This window comes from Magnolia sinica, chromosome 7, assembly GCF_029962835.1.
Source record: "Magnolia sinica isolate HGM2019 chromosome 7, MsV1, whole genome shotgun sequence".
NCBI classification, from domain to species: Eukaryota; Viridiplantae; Streptophyta; class Magnoliopsida; order Magnoliales; family Magnoliaceae; genus Magnolia; species Magnolia sinica.
The window spans coordinates 6,704,201-6,731,382 of NC_080579.1; the positions used below are offsets into that span (position 1 = coordinate 6,704,201).

The 27,182-nt window shown below is 40.8% G+C and overlaps 1 protein-coding gene and 1 long non-coding RNA gene across 2 annotated transcripts in view; one reads left to right on the forward strand and one right to left on the reverse strand.

The window, feature by feature from the left end:
* The window catches only part of LOC131251960 (putative disease resistance RPP13-like protein 1), a 91,559-nt gene extending 67,878 nt beyond the window's left edge, over positions 1–23,681 (forward strand). The window contains exon 3 of the mRNA XM_058252939.1: positions 22,789–23,681. Within this exon, the coding sequence (XP_058108922.1) occupies positions 22,789–23,681 (893 nt within the window). The remainder of the gene's footprint in view (positions 1–22,788) is intronic.
* On the reverse strand, positions 72–1,246 carry LOC131250960 (uncharacterized). The gene is made up of 2 exons (XR_009173517.1): positions 955–1,246; positions 72–490 (listed from the first exon to the last, which is right to left on the reverse strand). It is a non-coding gene; the product is annotated as an uncharacterized LOC131250960 (long non-coding RNA).
* Positions 23,682–27,182: the final 3,501 nt, after the last annotated feature.

Here is a 27,182-nt window from a genome sequence, read left to right on the forward strand (position 1 = left end):
TCCAGACCTAAACATGACACGTTGGCAAGTGAGCTGGATTGCACATGAATTCCACATGAACCGGTTGTACACAACAAGAACTCAACTACAATAATATGATTAAAGAAAATCAAGGTCTTACAATCAACAATATGTGAACATAATCCAGAGTAACAGATACAATCCCCTACTTAAAAAGAATGTGGCTTCTTCAAACTTTCCAACCTGTTTCCATACCTACCAAAATTTAAGAGTCGCTTTTCAAGCAATAAATGAAAAGATGTCTAGCCCACGAAATCTATGACAGAAGCAAGCAATTGCTGAGTAGGTAAAGATCTAAAGATGATTTTTTTTTTCATCTTCTTTTTCAACATTTTCAAAGGCTTAATGCCATTAGAGAAAGAAGCCTACAAACCAAAGAAATAATTTACTGAGTTGAGGACTTCTCCTTTCTTGCTAAGGACTCTGAATTATGGTCGCTTCCGGCAGTGACTACGAAACCCGCTCCCACCTGGAAAGAAAAAAGGGCATAAGACAACAACAAGAACCTTTCTAGAAGAGAAATCCTAACCATTCTATTTGGTCACCGGCAGATAGGTCTGCATTTGGATGCACAAGTAAAGTGAAAAACAGAACACAGTTCAAGCAAAAGAGAAGATGACAAATGGTAGTGATGTTCAACGAGAAAATAGCACTCGGTTTGAGCTTTATTTTCCTTCATGTCCAACTTGAAAGTAACAAAATCGCAATTTTGGAGTCAGCACTCTCAAGATGGATATCATAATTTGATTGTTTCCACTTTTTAGACAAATAATTGCAATTCCATTCAATAGTGCATCCAAACAAACCCTAGGAGTAGCCAATACTGATATTGTGAAATATATCATGTCAATGCTGATATGCAGCCCATAGCCCCATACAATTAGCCAAGGATCTTAGCAAGAAAGGTGAGCGAGAGAGCTCAAGAAAGATTACCTGACAGTCCTTCAGAACCACATGGTCTTGTAGATGCACATTACTGCAAACAACAGAACCCTGGACCAAACACCCATCTTCAATGGTGACATGGTTCATCACAACTGAATTGACAATCTGCAAATATGGGAAAATGTGCTACTCCCGCAAATGATAGATAAAGATTCCAAAATAGAGAGGTATTCTACAATGCTCGGCCCATTACAGGTAAGCCCCATGTTTGATCCAGACAGTTCATTGGTAACCCCATCATGGATGGCGATGCTGCAAAAGCATTCCCTTCAGAAAATCTTAGCCATTCTGGTGTATTTAGGAGACTAGATCCTAAGGTTTTGTGCAACGGCCACCAACAAAGTGGTATCAGAGCGTTCAGGTTGGTTGAGCGGAGTGGGATCGGTTCTAAATTATGGAAGGTGACTTATCAAGGATGATCCGTCTCAATGGTTCTAACTGGACCATATGAAAGGCTAAGATGGAAGACTTACTTTATTGAAATCATTCCATAAACCTTGAGAATATATAATATACATGTGGGGATTATTCATCTAATGTTTGTTTGGACTTAGTTTCACTTTTTATCCCATTTAGTAACATATCATATATTGTTCTCACACAATACATGTGAATTGAGAATTTAGTAACATCTTCCCATGATTCTCCAAATATATAAACAATTCTCTACTAATTTGTTGCCTTCCACGTAATCCATTATTCACGGAAAAGGCATTCAATTAGTAAAGAACCATATATTTGGAGAATATAATGGGTAGTGTGTCAAATCTCAAACCACATGTAAATAGTGTGAAGAACATCCTATATACATGATATAGTACCAAATTATCCAAAATTTGGACAATTTAAGAATCCATATGGAACAATCATATTTAATTCAATAACTTGAACAAAATTGGCTTATAAAATGCTTTTATTTGAGTCACACGAGTTTGTTATAAAGATTGAACAATATGTATTATTCTATGTAAATTCTTAAACAGTAGATGGATTACTAAATGGGAATCTACACCGCTATTTGGCCTATTCAATAATAAAGATTACATATTATAGAATCACAACCGATACACACTATAAGTCATCCACTTGTTGCTAACATCATCAAAAAAAATAATCTAATAAGCATCTTTATCATGAAAGTTGCCCCAAGAAAACATCAATCCTCGAAACCATTTCACCAAAAGGAAAGAAAGAAAGAAAAAAATCTCATCCTTTTTTTATTTTTTTTGAACAGTAAAAATCTAACATAGTTGAAGTGATATTTGCAATGTAGGCATGAAAAAACCCTTTTGGAGAAGGGGCCCTTTGTAGGCATGAAAACCCCTTTGGTGGAATGGGCCCTTACTATTTTTAAAAACCTAAAAGCTGGATCTGGCTCTACCACCCCGAGTCGATCTCTCCTTTCACAATTGTGGCCATCTCATCAGTTCATCCCCACCGTTGCATTGTTGTTAATCTTCACGCCATGTATTTGGTGCACAGGTGCACCAATTCTCATTTATAAGGTAGGATGCCACTTGCGGATGCACATTTGCGTTGTCAAATCAAATGCCCTTACACATGCCAACATGGCATATCTATTCTAAATCTGGATGTGCTTTATCCCAGAAGAGAAAGAAGGTTGGTTTGCTAATCAGGTGGGCCTCATTCATAAATGACAATAACTGGCAATCGGCATTCAACTTACGTGTGCGCAGAACCTTATTAGCACGGTAGCTATGGGGACCATCTGATGAACAGTCTGGATCTTGCACACATGATCAATCCTAGCATGTGTGGGGGCATCTACGGTCTGCATTTGACAACTGCAGACCGGCGTGCACAACTAGCACAGACCCTCTTTAGTTAGACCATGTTAGGAGGTTTATATTAATACACAAACAGCCATGGACTTTTGTGTTCAGCTTGATTAGTTAGGGTCGTTTGGATACCTGTACATGGGGCAAACTGTAAGGGCGTGTTTGGACAGGCCCATCCTATGGGATTAGATTGTATTAGGGTGGATGGCAGGTAATGATGGCTGCGTCAGTGGATTACTATATCCAGGGAATCTACCACCAAGTATGTTTGGCTCACCTGGCCAATCCCTTCCAATCCGTCCACCCAAACATGTCCCAGGCGAAATAGACGGGATTAGGAGGGATTGGGTAGATTTCAAGGTAATGATGATGATGTCAGTGGATTGCTGGCGATCCCACGGGCTTGCTCCAATCCATGCAGAAGTTCAACGTGCCTGTTTGGCCGGGCAGACTGGATGGGATTAGATTGTATTGGAAGGGATTGGAAGGAGCAATCCTGGGATTGGCTGGGCATGCCAAACAGGCACGTTGAACTTATGCCTGAATTAGAGTAATCCACTGGGATTGCCAGCAATCCACTGACATTACCATCATTACCTTGAAATCTACCCAACCCCTCCTAATCCCATCTATTTTGCCTGTGTTTGGGTGGACGGATTGGAAGGGATTGCCCGGGCGTAGTGCCCAGATTGGCCAGGCGGGCCAAACATACTCGGTTCCCTGGATATAGGGATCCCATGGGATTGCCTGCAATGCACTGACGCAGCCATCATTACCTGCCATCCACCCTAATACAATCTAATCCATGGGATGGGCCCGTCCAATGGACAGGCACACTGGATGGAATTGGTAGTATCAGGGTGGATTGCATGCCTTTCAAGACAGTGTCAGTGGATTACAAGCAATCCCCACTGGATTGCTGTATCCAGCGGCCAGGTATGGCGTGTTTGGAGGAGCGGATGGCTATCCAGTGATTGTGTTTGGATGGGCTGGTGGTCGGTGCTCCGTGGGACCCACCACAATGTATGTGTCTCATCCATGCCGTCCATCTAATTTAACAGATCATAAAACAACAAAAATAAGTTATATCCCAATCTTAAATGGACCACATTACAGGAAACATTATTGAATGAGCGTCGACCTTGAAAAAACAATTTGGGCCCATAAAAGTTTTGGATCAAGGTCACTTTTGTTTTTTCCCTTCATCTGGGGCTGTACGACCTAATCAACCTATTGGATGTCAAAAAAACAGTACAGTGGGCCTTACGAGGATTTGAATGATGGATGTCCAATCAATATTGTTTTCACGTGGTGTGGTCCAACTGAAATGCGTATACCTCTCATTTTTTGGATCAAGCCATAAAATGATCTGTAAAAATGGATGAACGGAAAGGATGAAACACATACATCATGGTTTCCAAAAAAACCCCTATTCAGCATCCAATCATACAGGATTGCACCGTATGCCCAAAAACCCACCACAATCCAGCGTCCAAATCCCTCACAATCCAGTGGATTTTCATCCAGCCGCAAATCCACCACCCGTCCAAACAAACAACTGCTCGGACGCTGTGGGATTCGAGTACCCAATCCAACTTAATACGGGCTACTCCAACGAACGCTACCCATCCAAACACGCCCTAAATGACTTACAGGTTAATGGTTTACAAGGACGCGGATTTCCTGCGAAAGCCTTTCATGGGGAGTTCGTGTGCAAGATGCTGGGTAGGGCCATCGAGATATTAGTGAAAAATCCATCCCATTCATCCATTTTGCTAGATCATTTTAGTACATACGACGAAAATGGTCGATCCAAAATTCAACTGGATCACATAAGAGGGAAAATTGGGGAAAGAAGTGCCTACCGTTGAAACCTTTCTGGGCTCCATCTTGATGTTTATATGCCATCCAAACCGTTTATAAGGTCATTCCCACTGGGATTAAGTGAAAGCATAAAATATTTGGCCTTATACGAGACTTTTACGGCCATAAAACTGTTTCAACGGTGCTCACTGAATCCCCACTGTTTCCTCTCGTGTGGCTGATTTGAGTTTTGGATCCATTTAAGTTTTGGTCACAGGTCCAAAAATGAGCTCGCAAAACGGATGGACGGGATGAATTTGCCACAAACATCTCCGTGGGCCCCACCCAGCATCCTTGCGCAGGAACTTCCTGCTTTCTGCTTTACAGTCTATGTTTGGATGCTGGAAAATGCTTGTAAATCATTTACAGCTTTCAGCCCCATTTGATTTTTACAGGCAAAAAGCTGCGATTTCATTTAATGGCTCTCTCCATTTACAGTCTAGTGGCTATAATGGCTCTCTATTTACAGGACTTGAACAATTTACAGGTTATCCAAACACTTAGAATCATTTACAGCTTACAGCTTACAGCCAAACAGGACACACTGTAAAAAAGTGATTTACACCTGTAAATCATTTACCACTTAAAAACACTAACAGTCATCCAAATGACCCCTAGACAGTCAAGTTCTACACTAGCAGTGGGCCAGAATCATTGATTTTCATCATCCAAGGCTAGCAATGGTATATCCCCAAGCTGAGTAGGATCCAAATTTTCAATAGCCCAAACCCCATTCCAGAACACGCCACTATTTCAAAAGCCAGGCCTAAAACCATTCCAGCTTCAAAAAAAGAAAACCTTATTTTTTTTAGTACATAAAGGAAAATTAAAACCCAAATCCCTAGTCCGAGAATACTCAGCAAGATTTAAAAGAAAAAATAGCTTATAGCTTCAAGAAAAGAAAACTTTTGTTTTTTTTAGCATATAAAGGAAATTAAAACCCTAAACCCCAATCCATGCTTATTTAATAAGATGATTTAGAAAAACACCTTCCGGAATAGAAAACCCTAGCTTTTTCGATCAATGGCCGTTGAGGCGTGGTTGGAGGTCCGTTGCAATGCGGCTGATTCGCCGCTGGGTTGCGGTGACATGGCTTGGACGGTCCGGGCTCCGGCAAGGCGCTCTGATACTCTGGCCTTCTCTGGAAGCAGAGGGAGAGAGAGAGAGAGAGAGAGAGAGAGAGAGAGAGAGAGAGAGAGAAGAGGGAAGCGGATTAGGTGGTGGGGAGCTCATCAACCTCAGCGGTGGTGGGGAGACGTGGTGAGATTTGATCGCTGGGATAGTAAGCTATGAGGGATCCGTTCGGGCCTGTTTTAAGGGAAGCGGATTGGCTGGTGTACCAAACACCACCGACCCGACCTTCGACCTGGCTGATGTGTTGAGGGGAAGGGGATTGGCTGGTGTACCGTGTACCACACACTAACTATCGCTGGTGGAGACGCTCCTCGAGCTCCGAGTTGTACGAACGGTACCAAAGAGATCAAACTTACATGGCCCCACGATGATGTATTTCTTATATCCACACCGTTTGTACTTTTTTAGGGATCATTTTAGAGCATTATCTAAAAATAATCATATTCAAAGATTAACTTGACCACACTACAAATAGCAGCAGGGATAATAATTTTCACCGTTAAAAACTTTGCAGGGCTACATAACGTTTATTTCCTATCCATCTTTTCAGAAGGTCACCGAGACCTGATCAAAGTTGGAAAACACAGCGAGGGAAAGCAAATTTCATATTATCCGAAACTTCTCTAACACTGGAAAGGTTTCAATGGTAAACGTTAAATCTCCACTGCTTTTTTCAGCGTGGACCACTTTATCGTTATACATATCTCTTATTTTTCTTCTCAAGCCTTAACATGAGCTCTTAAATTTGATAAACATTGTGAATATAACACACGCCTCGTGATGAGACCCACGGAACTTGCTTAGGCCAATACACAGCTATATAGTTGATGCGTGGCATACCAGCCAATCCGCTTTCGTGCTGGGGTTATCCATTTTTGTAGGTCCATCATGAGGTATTAGTTATATCCAAACTGTCAGCTCACTTAGCGATCTTATGGTAAATGTTTTTGGGAAAAATAAGATGGATTCAAAAATAAAGTGGACCACACCGTAAAATGTTGTGGAGGATTGAACGTATATCATTGAAATCCTTTCGAGGGTGACTTTATAACCTTTACAAACGTTCGGATGTTAGGTTGGCCTACAAATGTTTTAATGGCAAGAATCATCGTTCTAGTACCATTGGTGGTGTGGTCCACTTGAGACTTGGAAATGATTTGTTTTTTTTTAAGAAAGATATGATCCCCTCCAAATGGATGAACCGTGTGGATATGATAAATACATCCTTATGAGCCACGTAACTCTGATTTCCTTTGAATCGTTCGTACAACTCGGAGCTCGAGGAGCCGGTCGTCGACACATGGCTACGGTTACTACAACTCGGCGCTCGAGGAGCCACTCGTCTTCTCACGACACGTGGCCACGGTTCGTACAACTCGGATATTGAGGAGCTGTCGTCTTCGCACAGGCGCCCGCATCAGCTGGCTTGGTGATGTGCTTGGTGTACTGCACAGGACCGAACTGGCTAATGTGTCGACACCACCAAACTCTGTGGGCTCCATTATAAGGTATGAATTATATCAAACCGTCCATTCACTCTGTGGGTCCCATCATAAGGTATGAATAAAAAATCAAGTGAGCCGCGGTGTAAAAATCAGTGGGACATTGAAAGTTTACCATTTGAAACCATTTTACGGTCACAGAAATTTTGGATCAGTATGATATTTGTTTTTCATCTTCATCCAAGCCTACGTGACCTTATATATAGATTGGATTTTAAATAAACGTTATGGTGGGCCCTTTAAACGTTTTAACGGTGAGAATTGGTGTCCCCCCTTTTATCTATTGTTTGGTCAACTTTGACTTTGGATATGAATAATTTTTTGGACAAAGACCTAAATTGATCTCCCTGAATGGATGAACGGTGTGGATATTGTGGATATAATAAATATATCATTACTAAGCCTATATAACTTTGATCTGCTTTGAATCGTTCGTACAATTCGGAGCTCGAGGAGCGCCCGCGGTCGTCTTCGCACGACACCTACCCACCTCAGCTAAGTTGGTGGGGTGGGGTACATCAGCCAATCCGCTTCATTTTTAACGGGACACGGTTTTCGTGCAGAGGCTTTTACACGCAGTTAGTGCGCAGGGTGGGATCCACCGTTATGTTTCTAGAAATCCACCCTTTTCATCCGTTCTAATACATCATTATAAGACATTCTACCAAATATTTGATGGATCCAAAACTCAAGTGGACCACACAAGAGGAGGCAGTGGGAATTCAATGAGCACATTTGAAATATTCGTACGGCGATAAAAGTTTTGTATCGGGCTTCTGTGTGTTTCAACCCTTGGCAACGGAAATGGTCTTATTAAAGGTTTGGATGACATATAAACCTCAAGGTGAAGCCTAGAAAAGTTTCAACCGTAGGTATTATTTCTTCCAAATTCTCCTCTCGTGTGACATACTTAAACTTTACATCCAATTAAATTTTTATATAATTTAATAAAATGATATCTCAGAACGAACAAACTGGGTGGATTTCTAACCAAGATCAAGGTAGGCCCCGTACAACATCCTTGCGGAGGGAGACGGATTGGCTACTGCCCCTGACACCATCCCGGTGGCTGGTCGGTGCTCTATGGCCCCACCGTGATGTATGTATCTCATTTATTCCGTTCATCTATTTTTTTCAGATTATTTCAGGTTTTATACCAAAAATTGTAAGGATATAAATCTCAAGTGAACCATACCACGGGAAAACAATAGTGATTGGATATCCACCATTAAAATCATCCTAAGGCCTAATGTACTATTTATTTGACATCCAATGGGTTGATTAGGTCATACAGGCCCAGATGAAGGGAAAAAAACAAGATCAGCTTGATCCAAAACTTTTATGGTTCCCAAAAGATTTTTAATGGTTGACACTCATTCAACACTGTTTTTTGTAATGTGGTCCACGTGAGATTGGGATATATCTCATTTTTGTTCTCCTACTATAAAACGATCTGAAAAATTAGATGAACAGCATGGATGAAACACTTAAATCATAATAGGCCAACAAAGCATCGACCACCAACCATTAGAGGGTGACTGGGGAGTAGCCAGTCCGTTTCCCCTGCAGAGGAAGGCATTGGCAGGAAATCCGCGTCCGTTTCATCAGGAGCGGATTAGGCGCGGCTCCGGCCTCAGCCAAGATGGTGCGTAACTTACTGTGGGACCACCTTGATATATGTATTTTAAATCCACTTCGTTTATTTATTTTCTCAGATGAAGTAAATCCAAATCTCAGGTGGGCAATACTAACAAAGCATCGGTGACTGACTATTAAAAACTTCTTATGAGCCACAAAAAATTTGGGTTTGGCTGATATATTATGCTCCCTTCTGATATTTTATGCTCCCTTCGTCTGGATTTCTGCGACCTTATATGAAGAGGTTGGATGGAGAATAAAAATCTGAGAAACATTACGATAGACTCTTAGAAAGTTTTTAACGATGAGGCGTATAATCAACACTATTTTCTTTTTAGTATGGCCCACTCGAGATTTTGAAATACTCTATTTTCCGTATAATTCGTAGAATGTCCTGGAAAAACGGACAGACAGAGCGGATGTAGATTATATATAACAATGCGGGCGTGCGGTAAGTGCCGCACCTAAACCGCTCCTTGTTTAAACCGGCCTTGGGTTCGGTACTTCGGTGGATCTCCGGATCTATAAAGGCAGGTGGATCGCTGACTTCGAGCCCCACCTTGATACATGCATCTTACATCCGTGCTGTCCATCCGTTTTGACATCTCATTTTAGATCATACAGCAAAAAATGAAGCAGATAAAAATCTCAGGTGGACCACACCACCTGAAACAGTAGTGATTGACCATTAAAAACTTCCTGTGCGCCATCAAAGTTATGGATGAAGCTACTATTTACGTGGTCCCTTCGTCCAGGTGTTTTTGACCTTATCTACGGGTTGAATGGCAAATAAACATTTAAATCACCAGTGTAATCCATAAAAGATTTGGATCTGCTTCATTTTCTGGATCATGTCATAAAATAAGCTTTCAAAATGCATGTGCGGCATGGATGTAAGTAACATACTTCATGGTGGACCCTACAACCAGGGATCCAAGGACCTGTATCCACGAAGCGGCCCCCGTTTTAACTTGCGGGACGATTAGGTGGGAAGCGAATTTGCTGGTGTACCACTCACCGCGGAAGCAGATATGCTGGTGTACCACACACCACCGACCGGGTTGGCTGGTTGACGTCGTTAAGTTCCGTGGGTCTCATCAAGAGGCATGTATTATTTCCAAACCGTCCAACCATTTGGAGAGGATTGAACGTCTACCGGTGAAATCTTTTTGGAGTCACAGAAGTTTTGAATCAATATGATATTTGTTTTTCCTCTTCATCCATCCAGGTCTAGGGGACATTATGGAGAGATTGGATGGAAAATAAACCTTACGAGTAAGTCCGGCTAGTGTTTTAACAGTGAAAATTATTATACCACTATTACCTGTGGTGTGGTCCAGATGAGCTTTGGATATTATTAATTTTTTCTATTATCATCTAAAATTATCTCGCCAAATGAATGAACGTGGATATGATAATAAATCATATGTGGCCATGTAATTTTGATATCCTTTGAACTGTTCGTACAACTAGGAGCTCGAGGAACGTCACCGTCTTCGCAGGCACACAAGCAAAGTCGGCAGTTTGGGGCGCGGATTAGGTGAGTACGGGGTGATAGATTAGCCGGTGAGCCCTGACCGTGGGCCCACCACGATACATGCGTTGTATATCCACGCCGTACATCAGTTTTGCTAGATCATTCCAGTGCATATGCCCAAAAGTAAAGTAGATAAAAAACCCAAGTGGACCACACTAGAGGAAACAGAAGTCATTGAATGCCACCGTTAAAAACTTACTAAGGTGTACCGTTACTTTTATTAGCCATCCAACCTGTTGATAAGATCACATGGCCTGGATGAAGGGAAAACATAAATATAAAACTGATCTGAAAAAAGTCTATGGCCCACGAAAAGTTTTTAATAGACAATGTCGTTTATCTGATATTTGTATCTCTACTTAGAAAAAAAGATAGATGGCATGGATATACAACACATCTCGTGGGCACCACATTAGGGACTCACCCTCTATGCTGTTACCCATTCTCAGCTAATCCCTAGGCTAAAAGTCGGATTAGGCCGGGTTAGTGCTCAACCCTAACTTGAGGTTCCTATACCTCAACTCTAGTCCAACACACCTCAACTTTTGGGAATTCTAAACCCAAAAATAACCAAAGCAGGCTCACTCAGGTTGGTCATGCTAATATTTTTATTATTAAATTAGTCTATCATATTTCAATATAGGTTTTATTTTTTTACCTATAATTTTATTAATTATATTTGTAGTTATTTAGTGTAAATAACTTTAGTTTTTCTAAACAAACAAGTTAAAATATAGGACAACTACTCCTTTAAAAGTCATATTGTGTAGCACAATTTATTTGAGAGAGAAATTCGGCATATCTTGTTAGCTTAGGTCATTGGAAATGGTGTGGACCAATAAGACTCAACACTGGAATTTCATGTGCTTTCAACATAGGTGATCCATACTCAATTATAATTTATAACTTATATATCGACCGGGTTCGGGTTGGGTCGAGCAACCCAACACTTCAACCCAAGCCCTACCTAAGTTTTATCAGTTTAGTGTTTATATAGCCTATGCTCGAGACCAAACCCAATACATCCTGCCTGAGCCCAACCCAACGTCGAGTCAGTCGCAGGTCAGTCGAGTCAAACCTACTTGACTTTTAGCCCTACTAATCCCACCCTTCACCGTGGTGAGAAAAAAAAATTCACTCCTACCGTAACATTTGTGTTTCATCCACGTTGTCAATCCATTTTCAACTCATTTTAAGGCATGAGAATAAAATTGATGTATATATAAAATTCTAGTGGACCACACATGAACACCTATTGTTGAGATCTTCTTAGGAGTAACAAAGTTTTGGATCAAGCATATTTGTGTTTTCCCTTCATCTAAGTTTGTGGCACCTTATTAACAGGTTAGATGACAAATAAACATTATTATGAACCTTAAGAAAGTTTCAACGTGAAAGTCATCATTTTCATTTTTTTCTTTTTTCTATTGTGTAGTCCACTTGAGCTTTGATGTGCTTCAACTTTAGGCATGAGATGAAAAACATACGAATGTTGTTGATAAAATTGTTGGAGTTGTGCCTTCGAAAAGCAACATGTGTTCCAATCTATTATCATGCGGATGGGATTTGGCCTATCTCAATAGTTGATTTTAATTATTATGGGTCCTTATGTCATATGCCTTAGACATATTTAATGTTATATTATTCTTTAGATTATGTGAGGAATACACGATACATCTTTTGATCCTGAGAAACTAAAAATTGGACATGGCTATTACTGATCGGCGAAAGTTGTGTTCCATGGATCTCAATATCCACATAAGTCATGACTGAGACAAATGCTAAAGACACATTTGTGGATATTGATCTTAGAGATGTACGATCATCTTGTGTGAATGCACTGACTTGAGTTAGGATGGAATGCCATCACTATCGAAAATTGACTTGGTGTCAGTTGCGCCTTTTTGCCTTTACTGTACATAAAGTGAGTGTGAGTTTGTCATAGATATGGAATCTTAGCATGGCCTCTTCGACACTTCCATTAGTGGATTGAAGTTCAAGTCAACAATTTAAGGCATATTAGCCTAGACTCTAATCATGAAATTAAGAACTTGACTACGCACATTACTTGATCAATTCTTAGACCTGAAAACATGCGAGGGTCTTGGATCTTGATCATGTGGTTTTGACTCACTTTATGAGACCACGTAGAAGATATTGAAAGTGAGTGATGTTGGGTACATCTATTAGTGTTCGTTGATTCTTATATGGGCTAATAAAGAATCCATTGGGTTTATCATGGTGTTTATATGTATTTTTTGCACTCCGACATGGACCATTAAAAAGATTGCCACGTGTTGACACTACGGGACCAATACTAGCAAAAATACCTATTTTTGTTTTGACCTTCATTCAACATTACGTATTCTATTATTAACACAGAAGCATGAGCCATACACTTGCTCTTAGAGAGACGGATCAGAGGATGCCATGTGGGCACGATTATTATGCAAATTAGGATAGAGAAACACATAAACTGGATGATCTGATATCAAGTCGTGGTTTAATTAGGATTAATTGAATGAGAGAATTAAATTAAAATTCTAGTTAGGCCCATTCTAGTGCCAAATTCATTCAATACTTCAAACAATCTTACAATGAATGATGAAAATGCAGGAGGTGGTTTGATTCCGACTGTCCAACACCTCGAATAGAAGTGGAGGAGGTGGGCAACTAAGTGAGTGGCAATGATCGATTTGAGGTTAAAGATCGGTTCCTGATTCCTTTGGCAAGACCTCGATCTTGGTTTGGTTGTCTTTATCAAAGGAATTTTGACGGGTTTGATGACCAAATTTAGTAGGTCATGATGATCTTCGCAAAGAATCCTCCACGAGAAGAGGATTTGAGAAGCCATTAGTTTTTGATTTGACTGGAGTCATTTCTTTCCAATACAAACCAAATATGGCATAGTCTTGAATCATCTAAAATCAACAAGGAAATTTAGCAAGAGTTTCGTCGTATCAATAAGCTATAAAAGAAGCAATCGAATAACTCGAGGTACTATGCTAAATATATCTATCTGCTTTATATTTATATTTTCTTATCTTAGCTTAGCCTAGTTTAACTTTATTATAATTCAGTGAAAGATTTCAAATATACTATTTTTATTTTTAATGCATACACTCTAATTCTTATAAGTCCACCACTAAGTCATGAGTAAGGACTCATGAATACATACTTCACTATGCTCGTTGTCTACTCCAGTATGATTCATTTGAAATTTGGATATTATTCAATTTTTGACTCATTGATGTAGAGCGGGTCGCGGACAGTTTCATGGCCAAGATGGATCAGAAAAGGCCCAGTCAACGACAGAAGCGATCCGCACCATCGGACCTTAGATTGGGTGTATCTCGCAATCTGGAATGAGTTATCTGACATAAAATATATGATTTTGGGGTAGAACGAGCTACTTTAGCCAACCAACGCCGGGTTGCGCAGCCCGGAATCACAAAAAACCCCTGGATCGATGGTCGTTTCTTTGCTTTAATTTCGTTTTTACTATAAATAGTAAGTTTTAGTTTGATTATAACTCTTCATCCGTCGGGCTTTATGTAACACCCCGTACTTTCCAGTACTCGGGTGTTACCATTTAATTTAATTTAATATAAATACAAAAAAAAAAAAAAAATACAACCTAAATACATGTATTATGAAATGTTATTTATATATTTCATAAATATTTAAAGTCTCACGTTAAAATCGTATGTATATAACTACCGTATACAAAATATTACGAAAAATAATATTATAATAATGAATGAATTATAAATATTGATGTAGTACTAAATATCTTCTATGAATATGAGTACTAAATTTATTAGATATTTTAATAATATTTTATATGACTTAACAATATTGAGGAATACAAAGATGATTTTGATTAAATATATATTAATATTATATATTGTGAATTATATACTAATAAATATGTGATTCATAGCACATATATGATAATATATTAATATTAAAGTTTATATATTATTTGAATAAGAAGCGCATGATGGTGTGCTTAGACACATAAGTGATCCCTTAAGATATTTTAACCATTGATAGTCGAAATCACAATCGATAATAAATAACTTTAAAAAAAATATAATAATAATAATAATAATAATAATAATAATAATAATAATAATAATAACAATAATAATATTAATGATATTAAAAGCATTGACAATAAATAGCTCATGCTATAAGTGTGTATTAGGCCATATGATTCATGAAACAACCACTAAATTCTAGCTTAAGTAGTCTCTAGGACTCTTTTAACCGTTGACATTCATTTTCGGGATGATCCGTCCATTATATTAACGGGAATCCACCATTAGGACTATAGATCAAGTGGTGGGCCCCACCAGGACCTTGGATCTGCCCCATGTTTGGTATATGGACCTAACTGGACCCTTAGAACCAAATGGACGGTGTGGATTTCATCAAATCCATTGGTGGACCCCACATTTTCCTTGCACATGTACACAGTGCAAGAGCACTCGCAGTGCACTAATTTGGGCAGCCCGGTCAAAGCGGGTCTGACCCGCAATTTCCAAAAGAGAGAGGTTCTCTCTCTCTCTCTCTCTCTCTCTCTCTCTCTCTCTCTCTCTCTCTCTCTCTCTCTTCGGTTTGAGACAGCGGACGGACGGGAGTCCGTTTGTGATGATCGGTGGCCCACCAGAGGGAATCCATATTCATGATCGGGACCGTCCATCGGGTGTGTCCCTCAGCCCTGACAAAACCCTGGGTGGTTTCACCTGATGGCGTGCACCCACATGCACACAGGAACCGGCACAAACAGGGCCTGGAAGCACATTATTTCCAAAAATGGAAACTGCCCCTGCTGCCGCCAGCTTGGCGATCCGTGTGAAGGGTCTTCAAATGATCTCGGTCGTCCATTTGAGGACATCTCAACCGTCCAAACTCGGCTTCCACCTCAGCAAGGAAAACCACGACCGGTTTTTCCAACCCATGGTATTCAAAGGTGGTTTCGGCCAGAGAAGATCCGGACCGTTTGCTTTTGATCCAATGGTCTAGGAAGGGTTAGGGGATGCATAAAATGGCGCAAGGATCGAGGGATAGGGCACTCCTCCATTTTCGCAGCCGCAACCAAGGAAATAGCCATTTTCTTCTCCTCCCGAACCCACCACCCAAACAATCCTAAAGCTTCGAAAGAACTCTCCTGTAAGCTCCCTAGGGTCCATGCGAACCACCCCATATTGTCGGATTAAAGGAAGAAGATGAGGGAGAGAATCTGCCATTAACGGCGGAGCTTCTTCCTCGTTCAAGTAGCGCCTCACCGAGTCACTCCGACGTATGAGGAATTCTGGACGGGTCGGAGTTGCGTCTGGCCTGAGAAACAGAAAAGAAGTAGAAGAAAGGAAATGAAAGAAGAAGGAAAAGAGACAGAGAAAGAGGGAGTAGCGAGAGAGAGAATGTGGGGTGCTGCTACACCAGCTCAGCCTAGCCGACTTGAGCTCAACTCAGGCTCGGGTCTGTTCCAGGCGTTGCTGGATATTCCAGCATTGAAGAAAAAAAAAACGAGAAGAGGAGAAGAAGGAAATAGAAGGTGAGAGAGAGAGAGAGTGGTGCGTTGCTGCACCTGCTTGAACCGAGCCGGATTAGCTGGTCGGGTTCTGAGTTACCGGGCCTGTTTCGGTCCGAGTTGGACTGGGTCGAGTCCAGTGGTGTTGCTGGACTTCAAAGAAAGTAGAAGAATGAAGAGAAGGCAACGAGAGAGAGGAGAGAATGAGGGTGTGGGCGTGCATTAGTGCAACGCTGCCAGGTTCACCGTCGAGTCAGCAACCGGCTGGGTCGACTCAGTCGGATTGAGGCTGGCCGTGGGTCGAGCTCAGTCCTTGTTGGATGTTGCAAGTAAGGGAGAAGGGAAGAGAAAGAAAAGAGAAAGAGAAGGAAGAAGGGAAAGAAAAGAGAAAGGAAGGAAGAAGGAGGAGGAGAAGAAAAGCTAGTGAAGGGAGAGTCCGAGTCAACTCGGCTTGAACTGAGTCGACTGGGTGAGCCCACATTTTCTGTTCTAATTTAAATAATCATTTTTGTTATTAATGTCATTTTTAGGATTATTAAAGATAGGTATGATTAACAATTAGTAAGTTACCCATACGGATATTAGTTAGCACATATAAAAATTATCATTAATATCTTGTCGTTCTTAAAATATTGTTATTAATGTTAGAACACACTAATCATTTTCATTAAAATAATTATTTGTGTCATGTTAGCTAATATTATGGATATTGTTAATATTAATAATTGTTTTGGGAATTACTAATATTATTATTCGTAGTGGGACATTGTTAGGTAATTCAATATAATAGTAACCATTATTGATATTCCTAAATTTATAACCAATTCATTTAATTAATCATGTTCATTTGTTACTCTCTTTGATAATACCACTAATGGACACCCAAAATAGAGTTCAATTCTATAATCTAAACCCAGAACTAAACCCTAAGACAAAACCCTAAACTCCACATTAAAACCCTAAGATAGATAACTCAATATCCCTAGGTTTAAACCCTAAACCTAAATAGTGTGTAAACTTGGACCTAACTGTATAACTTTATGATTCATGATAGGGTGTGATTCTAAGGACACACGCACTCTCTAGTAACACTGGTGGCGATTCAAAGTTTAAGGTGATGATTCTTCCCCTTGAGCTTTCCATCTTCTCATTAGCCTAAGTTATAGTTTTTATTAAAAATTATAATTGATATCTCTCTCTTATAATCACATGTATTAGCTGGTGGAAATTGAATTGCTATATTGCCTGCTTAATGTTCATCCTGTATATTTGTTCATGCTTGTGAATTATTCGTGTATTGCTTATGGACTTTAAACTGGTACATTAGTGGGAAACCCCCACCTATAAATGTACACCCATACTTGGGATGTAACCCAACTGGTTGTGATTAAAATGAACCTTCGACTTAGTGGTTATTGAGTAGTGGTCTAAATGGATCATTGATGTGGGCCTACCATCCAGGGTTATTGTGTCCAAATGGTTTTCAAGGATGGTCTTTTATCGCATGGTTTTGACACTCGCCCTATGAGGCCTATTTTGATAATTGCCCTATGTGGCTTGTTTGATATCGCCCTATGTGGCTTTGTTTTGATATTTTTCCTATATGGGTTCGATGCTTTATACTGTGTAACCATACGATGGTAAGCCCCATATATTGTAATATGATTGGCCACTAGTCGACGGGTTTCCATTAAACATCCCAAGATGGTAGCCTCATGAGCCGGGGATGGTGGTAATGGGACACTATGCCCGAGCTGTCGGCCTACGCTGGGCCATATGCTCCCCGTAGTGACCTTTGAGCTTATCTAAATTGGCTGGTTGTAAATGGACTAATAATGACTTGGCTAATCATACATGCATGGCATACTACGATGGCTTGGATCATTATGCCCATGCGATTACGCTGCGAGTTGCGCTAATGACCAGCCGATCGATTTACGATGATGACTTGGATCACTCATGCCCATACGATTACGTTGCGTGTTGCGCTGGTGACCAGTTGCATCTTTGGGTGATGACCCCATTGCCTGTCTGGATGTTTTCCTGGGGCACCGACCGTCCGGATGATTTACTCGGGTCGATGATTGCATTCATGCATCCATGCACCTAATAAGATTGCATTTACTCCGTTTTGGTTGTCTGGATGTTTTATACTATTTCTTACCTAATGCGGCGGTGTGTAATCTTGAGGGAAACTCACACTGAGTTGGCCACTCATCCATCAAATATACAACCGTACAGGTAGTGCAGATGGCCCCGTATATTGGTGAGGAGCAGGCTATGTGGTTGACAAGGGTGCATGATTCTATTTGCTAAGGGTTGCTATATGATTTAACAGTTCAAGATTGTTGCAGTTTACCTTATTTCACATGTAATATTATGTCAATTTTGTATTTGTAAGAATGAGGACATTGGTTTGTATAAGTCATTATGGGCAACCACTTGTACATTCTAAATGAAAATTTAAACTTCCCTTTTAGCTTACTTGTCCATTCTACGCTCATCTGTTGACTCTGATAAGGAGAGAAAAAAATATAAGTGAATTTGACCATCCTTTAAAGTTAACACTCGAGTTTTTGGGAAACGAGTTATATACTCGGGTCCTGAAAACACGAGGTGTTACACTTTAGGAGTTGCGCCCAACATGAAAAGAGCTTAGAATAATTAGGAGAACGGTTTGGTGAAGCCAAATAGGACACTTACTATTTTTGGCCGAAAACCTTGCGCACTAGTAGACATCACAACCGTCTATAAATAGTAAGTTTACTATTTATAGTAAGTCGCGAATTCTAGGAGTTTTAGTTGTAATTTGATTCTGATTTCTTTCCCATTGGTTGGTACCCCTATTTAAAGGGTTGTGAACTCGTTTTTATTCATTTCATTAATCAATTTCGAATTTATTAGAATTTATTTCTATTTTCTGCTTTCTTTCCTCGTGGATTTGAGAAGTCTCTGTGAGGAGTCCAGAGAAGTTCCGTGGATTCGAAATAGTTATCCTCTTGAGGAAGACGGTGCTCGACCTCACGTCTTTCTCTGCATCACTCATGACTTAAAATGAGCTAGCAAAATGGAAGGAAGCATAGTAAGTGAAATGCATGCATGAATGTATGCACATAGTCCCGACACCATGGAGGTCGTGGTGGCAATTCGTGGCTCTCTAGTCCTGACACCATGGAAGTCGGTGGTGGCAATTCATGGTTGGAAAAGTGATCTTTGCAATTAAGAGAGAAGGATGCGGATTTCCTGCCAAAGGCTTTCGCATGAAGTTCCTGTGCTGGGAACATATGTAGGGCCCACCATGATGTTTTGATAAATTCACCACGTCCATCTGTTTTGTGAGCTCATTTTTGAATAAGAGATCAAAATTGATCGGGATCTAAGACTCAAGTGGGCCGAAAAGGAGAGAATTGAACGTCCACAATTGAAATATTCATGGGGCCACAAAAGTTTTAAATTAGGATGGTATTTATTATTATTATAATTTTTTTTTTCTTTTTTACAGTTCTTCCCAATATGAATCATGACGTTATGAAGGGTATGGATGGCATGTAAGTATCACAGTTGACCCTGGGAAAGTTTCAACCGTAAGAATTTCCCTACCCACCTTTTTCTTCACGGAGGCCCACTTGAGTCTAAGATCCAACTTATTTTAGCCTCTTGTCTAGAATAAGCTCAAAAAAAACATGATGAACTTAGGGGGTGTTTGGCGCATGGCATTGGGAAGGATTAGGTGGGATGGGATTTAAAAAACATAATTATCACGTATGACAGGAATGGTCCCCTGTTGCCATGGGATAAGCTTAATTCCACGCTATGTTTGTAATACGGTGGCACATTGAATGCATATGCCCACCATCATTTGAAACTATTAAGAATAGCATATATGTGTTATGTGCAAATTGTTCAACTGTTTTGTAACCTCATTTTATTACATGGACCTAAAAATGAGGCAGATCCAAAACTTATGTGGCCCCAAAGAAGTTTTCAACGATAGGTATTTAATCCCCGCTACTTTCTATGGTGGGGTCCACTTGAGCTTTAGGTTTACCTGATTTTTTGGTCCATGCTCTAAAATGATCTTGAAAAATGGGTGAACAGTGTGGATATAGCCCACACTTGAGTGGAATTGGCACTGACCCAATGCAATTCCATCAAATCTAATTCCACGCTTTTCCATTCTTCCCAAACATTGAGTTGAATTGGCACCGGACCTGATGCAATTCCATCCCACCTGCTCCCATCTAATACCACGTGCCAAACGCCCCCTTACTAGTGGATTTATAGAAACATCATGTAAGCCCTACGTTAGTTCCGCATGCAGGACTTCTGCAACAGCATTTATCAGGAAATCCGCGTCCGGAGAGAGAAGCAGACGTGACAAACACCATTTCTGCGGTGTCGCATCAAGTGTCTCGGGAGTTGTTTTGGGCCCACCTAGTGTGGAGCCCATGTAGCTTTGATCACCTTGGAAACCATTCGTACAACTCGGGAGCTCGAAGACAGCAGCGCTTACCTCGGGGCAAGCAGATTGGCTAGCGTACCTAACACCGGCTATATTGCTGTATTGACGTCAGCAAACTTTGTGGGTCTGATCATGAAGTATGTATTATATCCAAATGGTTCATCCATTTGGTGTGCTAGTATTAAGGCTTGAGCTGAAAAATAAGACAGATCTAACTATCAAGTGGACCACACTACAAAAAGCAGTGGGGGATTGAATATATACCATTGAAGCCTTTTTTGGGGGTGATAGAAGTTTTGGATTAATCTAAAATTTATTTTTCCTCTTACTTCAAGTCTTTGCAGCCTTATAAACAGATTGGATGAAAAATAAACGTACGATAGAAATCATTCTACGTTGTTATTCATGGTATGGATTATTTTTTGGATAATGGTCTAAAATGATTTCTAAAAATAAATGAACCTGTGTAGATATAATAAATACATCATTGTGAGGCCATGTAACTTTGATTTCCTTTGAACCGTTCTTACAACTTGGAACTCGAGGAGCGTTAGTGCTCGTCTTCCCATTGCCCCTACCTACAATGGGCTGGAGGAACAGATGGACGGCATAGATTATAAAGGTGGGCCCTATGATAGGGGTAATTACACCTACTGTGCTGTTACGCGCGTAGCTCCTGATCCACCCCAAGTTCCTGCTCTTATCACCAACGATATTAAAAAGCTTTCCAGTGCATTCGAGTTAATTCAACCTATGCTTGAAGATGCTGAGTCTCAGCAATTGAAGAAGAACAAAGCAGTGACGATTTGGTTGGAGAAGATCAAAGATGTGGCCTATGATGTGGACGACATAATAAATGAGTGGACGACGTCGGAAGCTCTCAGATCACAAGCAGCCGATGAAGGTGATGTGTCCTGTTTCAGCAAGAACAATGTAAGAAGCTTCCTCTCCCCTGTTACTTGCTTTAATCATATCATGTTACGGCATAGAATTGGAAGTAGGATAAGGGAGGGAAGGGGTAGATTAGATGATATCGCCAAAGACATGAACCAGTTAGGTCTTAGTATAAGTGTTGGAGAGAGGGTGAGAATGGATACTCAGGTGAGGCAGAATGAAAATAGAAAACGAGAAACAAGCTCCCTAGTTGACAGGCTGTCGATTGTAGGTAGAGAAGATGATAAAAATAAAATCCTAGACTTGCTGCTGAGTGGAAGTAGTCAGGAGGTAACTGAGGTGCCCTTTGTCATTTCTATCGTTGGAATGGGGGGTTTGGGCAAGACATCCCTCGCTAAGCTCGTCTACGACGATGATAAACTCAAGGAGGAGCGTTTCCCTGTGAAAATGTGGGTCTGCGTATCAGAAAATTTTGATGTGAAGCAGATTACGAAATTAATGATAGAATCTGCAACAGGGTCTCCTTGCAATCTTGAAGGCTTGGAAACGATGCAAAGTCATCTACGTGAAATCTTGCATTTAAAGCGATTCTTGCTTGTGCTTGATGACATTTGGAGTGAAGATAGTGAAGTGGGATGAACTGAGACTTCCATTCCAAGCTGGTGCAGTTGGGAGTCGAATCATCATAACCACTCGTAGTGAAAAGGTTGCAAAGGCGATGGGAAACATCCACATGCACAAATTGGATGTCCTATCTGATGACAAATGTTGGTTATTATTCAGCAGTAAAGCTCTTAAGCATCGAAGTGCAAGAGAGCGTTCGGAATTAGAAGAGATCGGACGGGAAATCGTAAAAAAATGTGGAGGTGTACCACTCGCCCTAAATACAATAGGGAGTGCCATGCAGTTGAAAAGTACAAGAAGTCAGTGGGAGCTTGTCTTGAAAAGTGAAACATGGAAATTAGCTTGGAATTTGGCTGATGTCAAGGAAAGAATTTTACCAGCTTTGTTACTCAGCTACTACGACTTGCCTCCTGCTCTGAAGCAGTGCTTCGCATATTGCTCTATTTTCCCCAAAGATTGGGAGATAGAGAAGGATAAAATAGTTCAGTTATGGGTGGCACAAGGCTTCATTGGCTCCGACACAAGCAAAGATATGGAGGAAATTGGTGGGGTGTATTTTGATGATTTATTAAAACGCTCGTTACTCCAAGATGCAAGAATGGATGATGATGGCAATATATTCAGTGTCAAGATGCATGATTTAGTTCATGACCTAGCACAATTTGTTGCAGGAAATGACTGTTCGATTATGAAGATGACACAAGGGGCCATTTTTAACCTAAACAAGGTCCGCCATTCTTCTTTTACTTTCAGTGATTCAGATTCATTTGAACTGACTTCAAGTCCATCCACCTTTTATAACGCCCACAAGTTGCGAACATTGCTCCCAGAGTCAGGCTCAATTGATTCTTCATCAGAAATGTCGGAAAAGGAAAAAGTAAGAAGCTGCAGGGTCCTCCACAAATTATTTCATCATTTGCGATGCCTTAGGGCATTGGAGATGAGTGGAGCTAAGATTTCGAGATTACCTCGCACTGTTGGACAGTTGAAGCAATTGAGATATCTCGATTTGTCTGACTCAATGATAGAGGAGTCATCTGAGGAGTTGATTGATTGCATAAATTTACAGAGCTTGGTACTCAATTACTGTTGTTTCCTAAAAAGACTGCCTAGAGAAATGAGAAAATTGATTAGCCTCAGACATCTAGAACTCGAGGGCACGGTCATGCTGGAGTACTTACCCAAAGGGATAGGGAGACTAACTTCTCTTCAGACGTTAACAGATTTCATTGTGGGTGGGAACGATGGATGTGAGTTAGGAGAACTGAAACACCTTAACCTCCTTCGGGGACGTCTTGATATATACCAATTGCAGAAGGCGTCAAGTCAGGAGGAAGCCATGCAGGCAGAATTGAATGAGAAGATGCACCTTCATACTCTCTCCTTATATTATTCATATGGAGAGGTAGTGGGAGATGAAGAGCAGAGGAGAGCAGAGGTGGTGCTTCAAGGTCTCCGACCCCATACAAACTTGAAAGTATTGGTGATAGAGGGTTACAGAGGTTCCAAGTTTTCCGATTGGATGGGGGATCCTTCTTTCTCCAATCTAATCAGAGTGGAACTGTCTAATTGCACCGAATGCGAAGAGCTACCACCTCTCTGGAATCTACCCATGCTCCGTAAATTGTGGGTCCACGGTTGTCCACTCTTGAAGGAGCGGTACAAAGAGGGAGGAGATGACAGGCACAAGATTGCACATATCTCTGATCTCGATGTGTGGTAAGATCTGGAGACCACCACCTGTGATGATTTTATGAGCGCTGTGGGGCCACTTGATTTATTTTTTTTTTTATTTTAATGTTTTTTAATTTTTTTTTTTTTAAAAATAATTAGCTGTGTTGTTTATATTTTTCTTTTCACATGTAATGGAAATTGTATTGTATTGTATTTCTTTAAGATCGAGAAAAATATATGGACAAAGTGGGACCTCTTTAGAGATACGTAGATCTCACAATAAATAAATGTATTTGTCATGTATTTATCCCTAGCATAGAAAGGCATGCATGTACAGCTATACATACATGTTCTACACTATGCCAACACTGGTTTCCCAGCATCTACTTGATTTTTAATACATACCGTCAACTCAGCAACGACTTTCTTGTTAGTGGCTCTGATATCACACACCTGTGCCCCTTTTCGGTTTGATATTTATGTGGAAAAGCCTCCTTGAAAGCCTTCACATACACATAGCTATATTTAGACCCTCTGGGGGCGTTTGGATGGTAAGTTACTTTGGATAAGCGATGAATAGATAATGTTGTTTCTACTTATTCAGCCCATGAATATATTTCGTAAATAACGTACCAATCAAAATGTTGAAAAGAATGTTTGGTTTTCTATTTCACGAGTAATTATTTCTCAAATAAGTTTGCTACCCCTCACATCTACCATCCATCATGTGAGGCTTGTATGGCCAACCTTTGATATGGACCATTCATTATGTGGGCCTTACTTGTGATTTGGGCCGTCCATCATGTGAGGCCCACCTTAGATGTGGGCCACGCATCATTATGCCCCAAACTTTAATGTGCACCCTTCATTGTGCAGGGCCCACCAAAATGTTGGTCGTCCATGGAGGCCACCATTAATGTTATTGTCCATCATGTGGGGCCCATCTTCAATATCCACCACCCATCATGTGGAGCCTACCTTTGATGTGGACTATCCATCATGTGGGCCTCACCTCTAACGTGGGCAATCCATCATGCAGGTCCCGCCTTGGATAAGGGTCACTCATCATTAGGGCCGACCTTTGATGTTGACTTTCCATCATGTGGGGCCTACCTTGATGTGGATCATCCATTATGTGGGACCAACATTATTATTTGTCCATCGTGTGGGCCCCACCTTCAATTTGGGTTCCCCATTCCGTAGGGCTCACCTTGGATGTGGATCATTTGTCATTAGGAGCCGACCTTTGATATGGACCGTCCATCATGTGTGGCCACCTCAATATAGGCCATCCATCATGTCGGACCCAGCTTCAATGTCCACCGCCAATCATGTGGAGACCATCTTTGATGTGGACCGTCCATCATATAGGCCATACCTTTGAAGTGGGTTGTCCATCATACCCGTCCACTTTGGATGTGGGCTTTTTATCATTATGGGCTGACCTTAGATTAGACCACGTGGGCCCACATTAATATAGGGTCATTCATCACATGGGGCCCACCTTTTATGTGGACCTTCCACCATGTGAGCCCTATGTTCAATGTGAAAAGTTGACCATGTGAGGCCTCCTTCGATGTGGGCCATTTGAGAAAGTCCTTTAACATGGACCAAAAAAGAAGTAGAGAAGTAAAAAATTAAAAAGCTAAAACAAATTACTTATAAAGATAAGTAGATATTAACCCATAAGTTACTTTTATAATAATGCTTATGAAACTAACTTGCCACATTGGTTGGTGGCTCGGGAGTAGCCAACGATTAGAGGTGTACATGAGTCGAGTCGAGCTGAGCTTTGCTCAGCTCGTGCTTGACTCGGATAGCTTGAGTCGCAGCTCGTGCTCGGCTAGGCTCGACCTTCGAGCTTGGAATAGTAGCTCATGCTTGGCTCGGCCCGTCGCTCGGTCCAGTTCGAGCCGAGTTCGAGTTGAGATTTCCGGTCGACCAGAGGTTTGTCCGACTAAACCAGAGCCACCCGACCAATGGTTGTTGGTCGGATGGGTTTTGCTACTCAGACGGATGCTACTCGTCGTAAAAAAAATAAAGAGATGGGAGGAGAAGACTCACTTTGGGAGAAGAGGTCGTACGGACAAACGCTAGAAGGAGGATATTCGCTGGGCAGTGGAGAACGGCGAGAGTATTGAGCGAACAGATGACCAATTTGGGTGAAAGGGAGGGAGAAATAGGTTAGGGTCGGGCGATTTGGGAGCTGGACGCTTTGGGTTAGGGTCGGGTGAAAAATGATTTTTTTAAAAGCCTTTATAGATGTATTTAAAACTCAATCCGAGTTGAGCCGAGTTGAGTCGAGTCGAGCTCAAATTGCCAAAAACAAAGAGCAACAATCTGAACACAATCTTCCATGACCCCCTAAGTTTTGGATCTACGTTATGCAAAATGGATAAAAGAAGTGAATTTCACTTCTCCAATTCAGATCACAAGCAAGTAAATTCGTGATTAGACCATGTCATCACTGATGCAATATTGCATTAAATGAGTATGTGATGATCACATTCCTGCTTGTCACTTCTCCTGCGTTCGGAAGCGGATTGGCTGGTGTACACCACGCCAGCTATATAGCCCGAGCATTGATGTCAGCAAGTTTTATCTGTCCCATAATGAGGTATGTGTTATATCCAAATCATCCGTACAATTTACAAGATCGTTATAAAGCTTGAGACCAAAAATAAGACACATATAACAATTAAGTAGACCGCACTGAAAAAAGTAGTGAGGGATTGAACGTCTACTATTGAAACCCTTTTGGGGTTCATAGGAGTTTTGGATCGATATGAATTTTTTTTTCCTCTTCATCTAGGTCTTTGTAACTTTATGAAGAGATTGGATGGAAAATAAACGTTATGATGGGCCCTATGAAATTTTTAACGGTGAAAAGCATTAGCTCTGTAGCTATTGTGGTGTGGTCCAGTTGATCTTTGGATATGATTCGGTTTTTGAATAATACTCTAAAATGATCTCAAATAATGGATGAACGGTGTGGATATAATAAATACATCATTGTGGAGCCCATATAACTTTGATCTCTTTTGACGTTGGTCTTGGCACAAAACGTTCCTACACCAGTTGTACACCAGCCAATCCGCTTCCCTTACGTTATGGGGTAGATGGCAATCCGCGTCGGAGCTTATACAGTGATGCGCCCTGAGGTGAATGAGTGAAGTAGTTTTTTACTGCCGCGTGAATAAAGAGATTCGATGTGTCTGATGTCTTTCGGAAGCGGATTGCGTCCTGCCCTGCATGGATGGATTACTGTCCAAGCATAGGCTCCATGGAACCCACCATGATATATGAATATGATCCGTGCTGTGTATCTATTTTTCCCACATCAATTTATGTTATAAGCAAGAAATTTGATAGATACAAGTTCAAGTGGACCAAATTACTGGAAGCAGTGTTGATAATGATACCCATGGTTGAAACATTCCGAGGGGCTACCATGATATTTATTTACCATCTAACCTGTTCATAAGTCCACATAATCATGGATGAAGGGAAAAGACAAATATTTGTCTGATCCAAAACTTCTATAATTCTT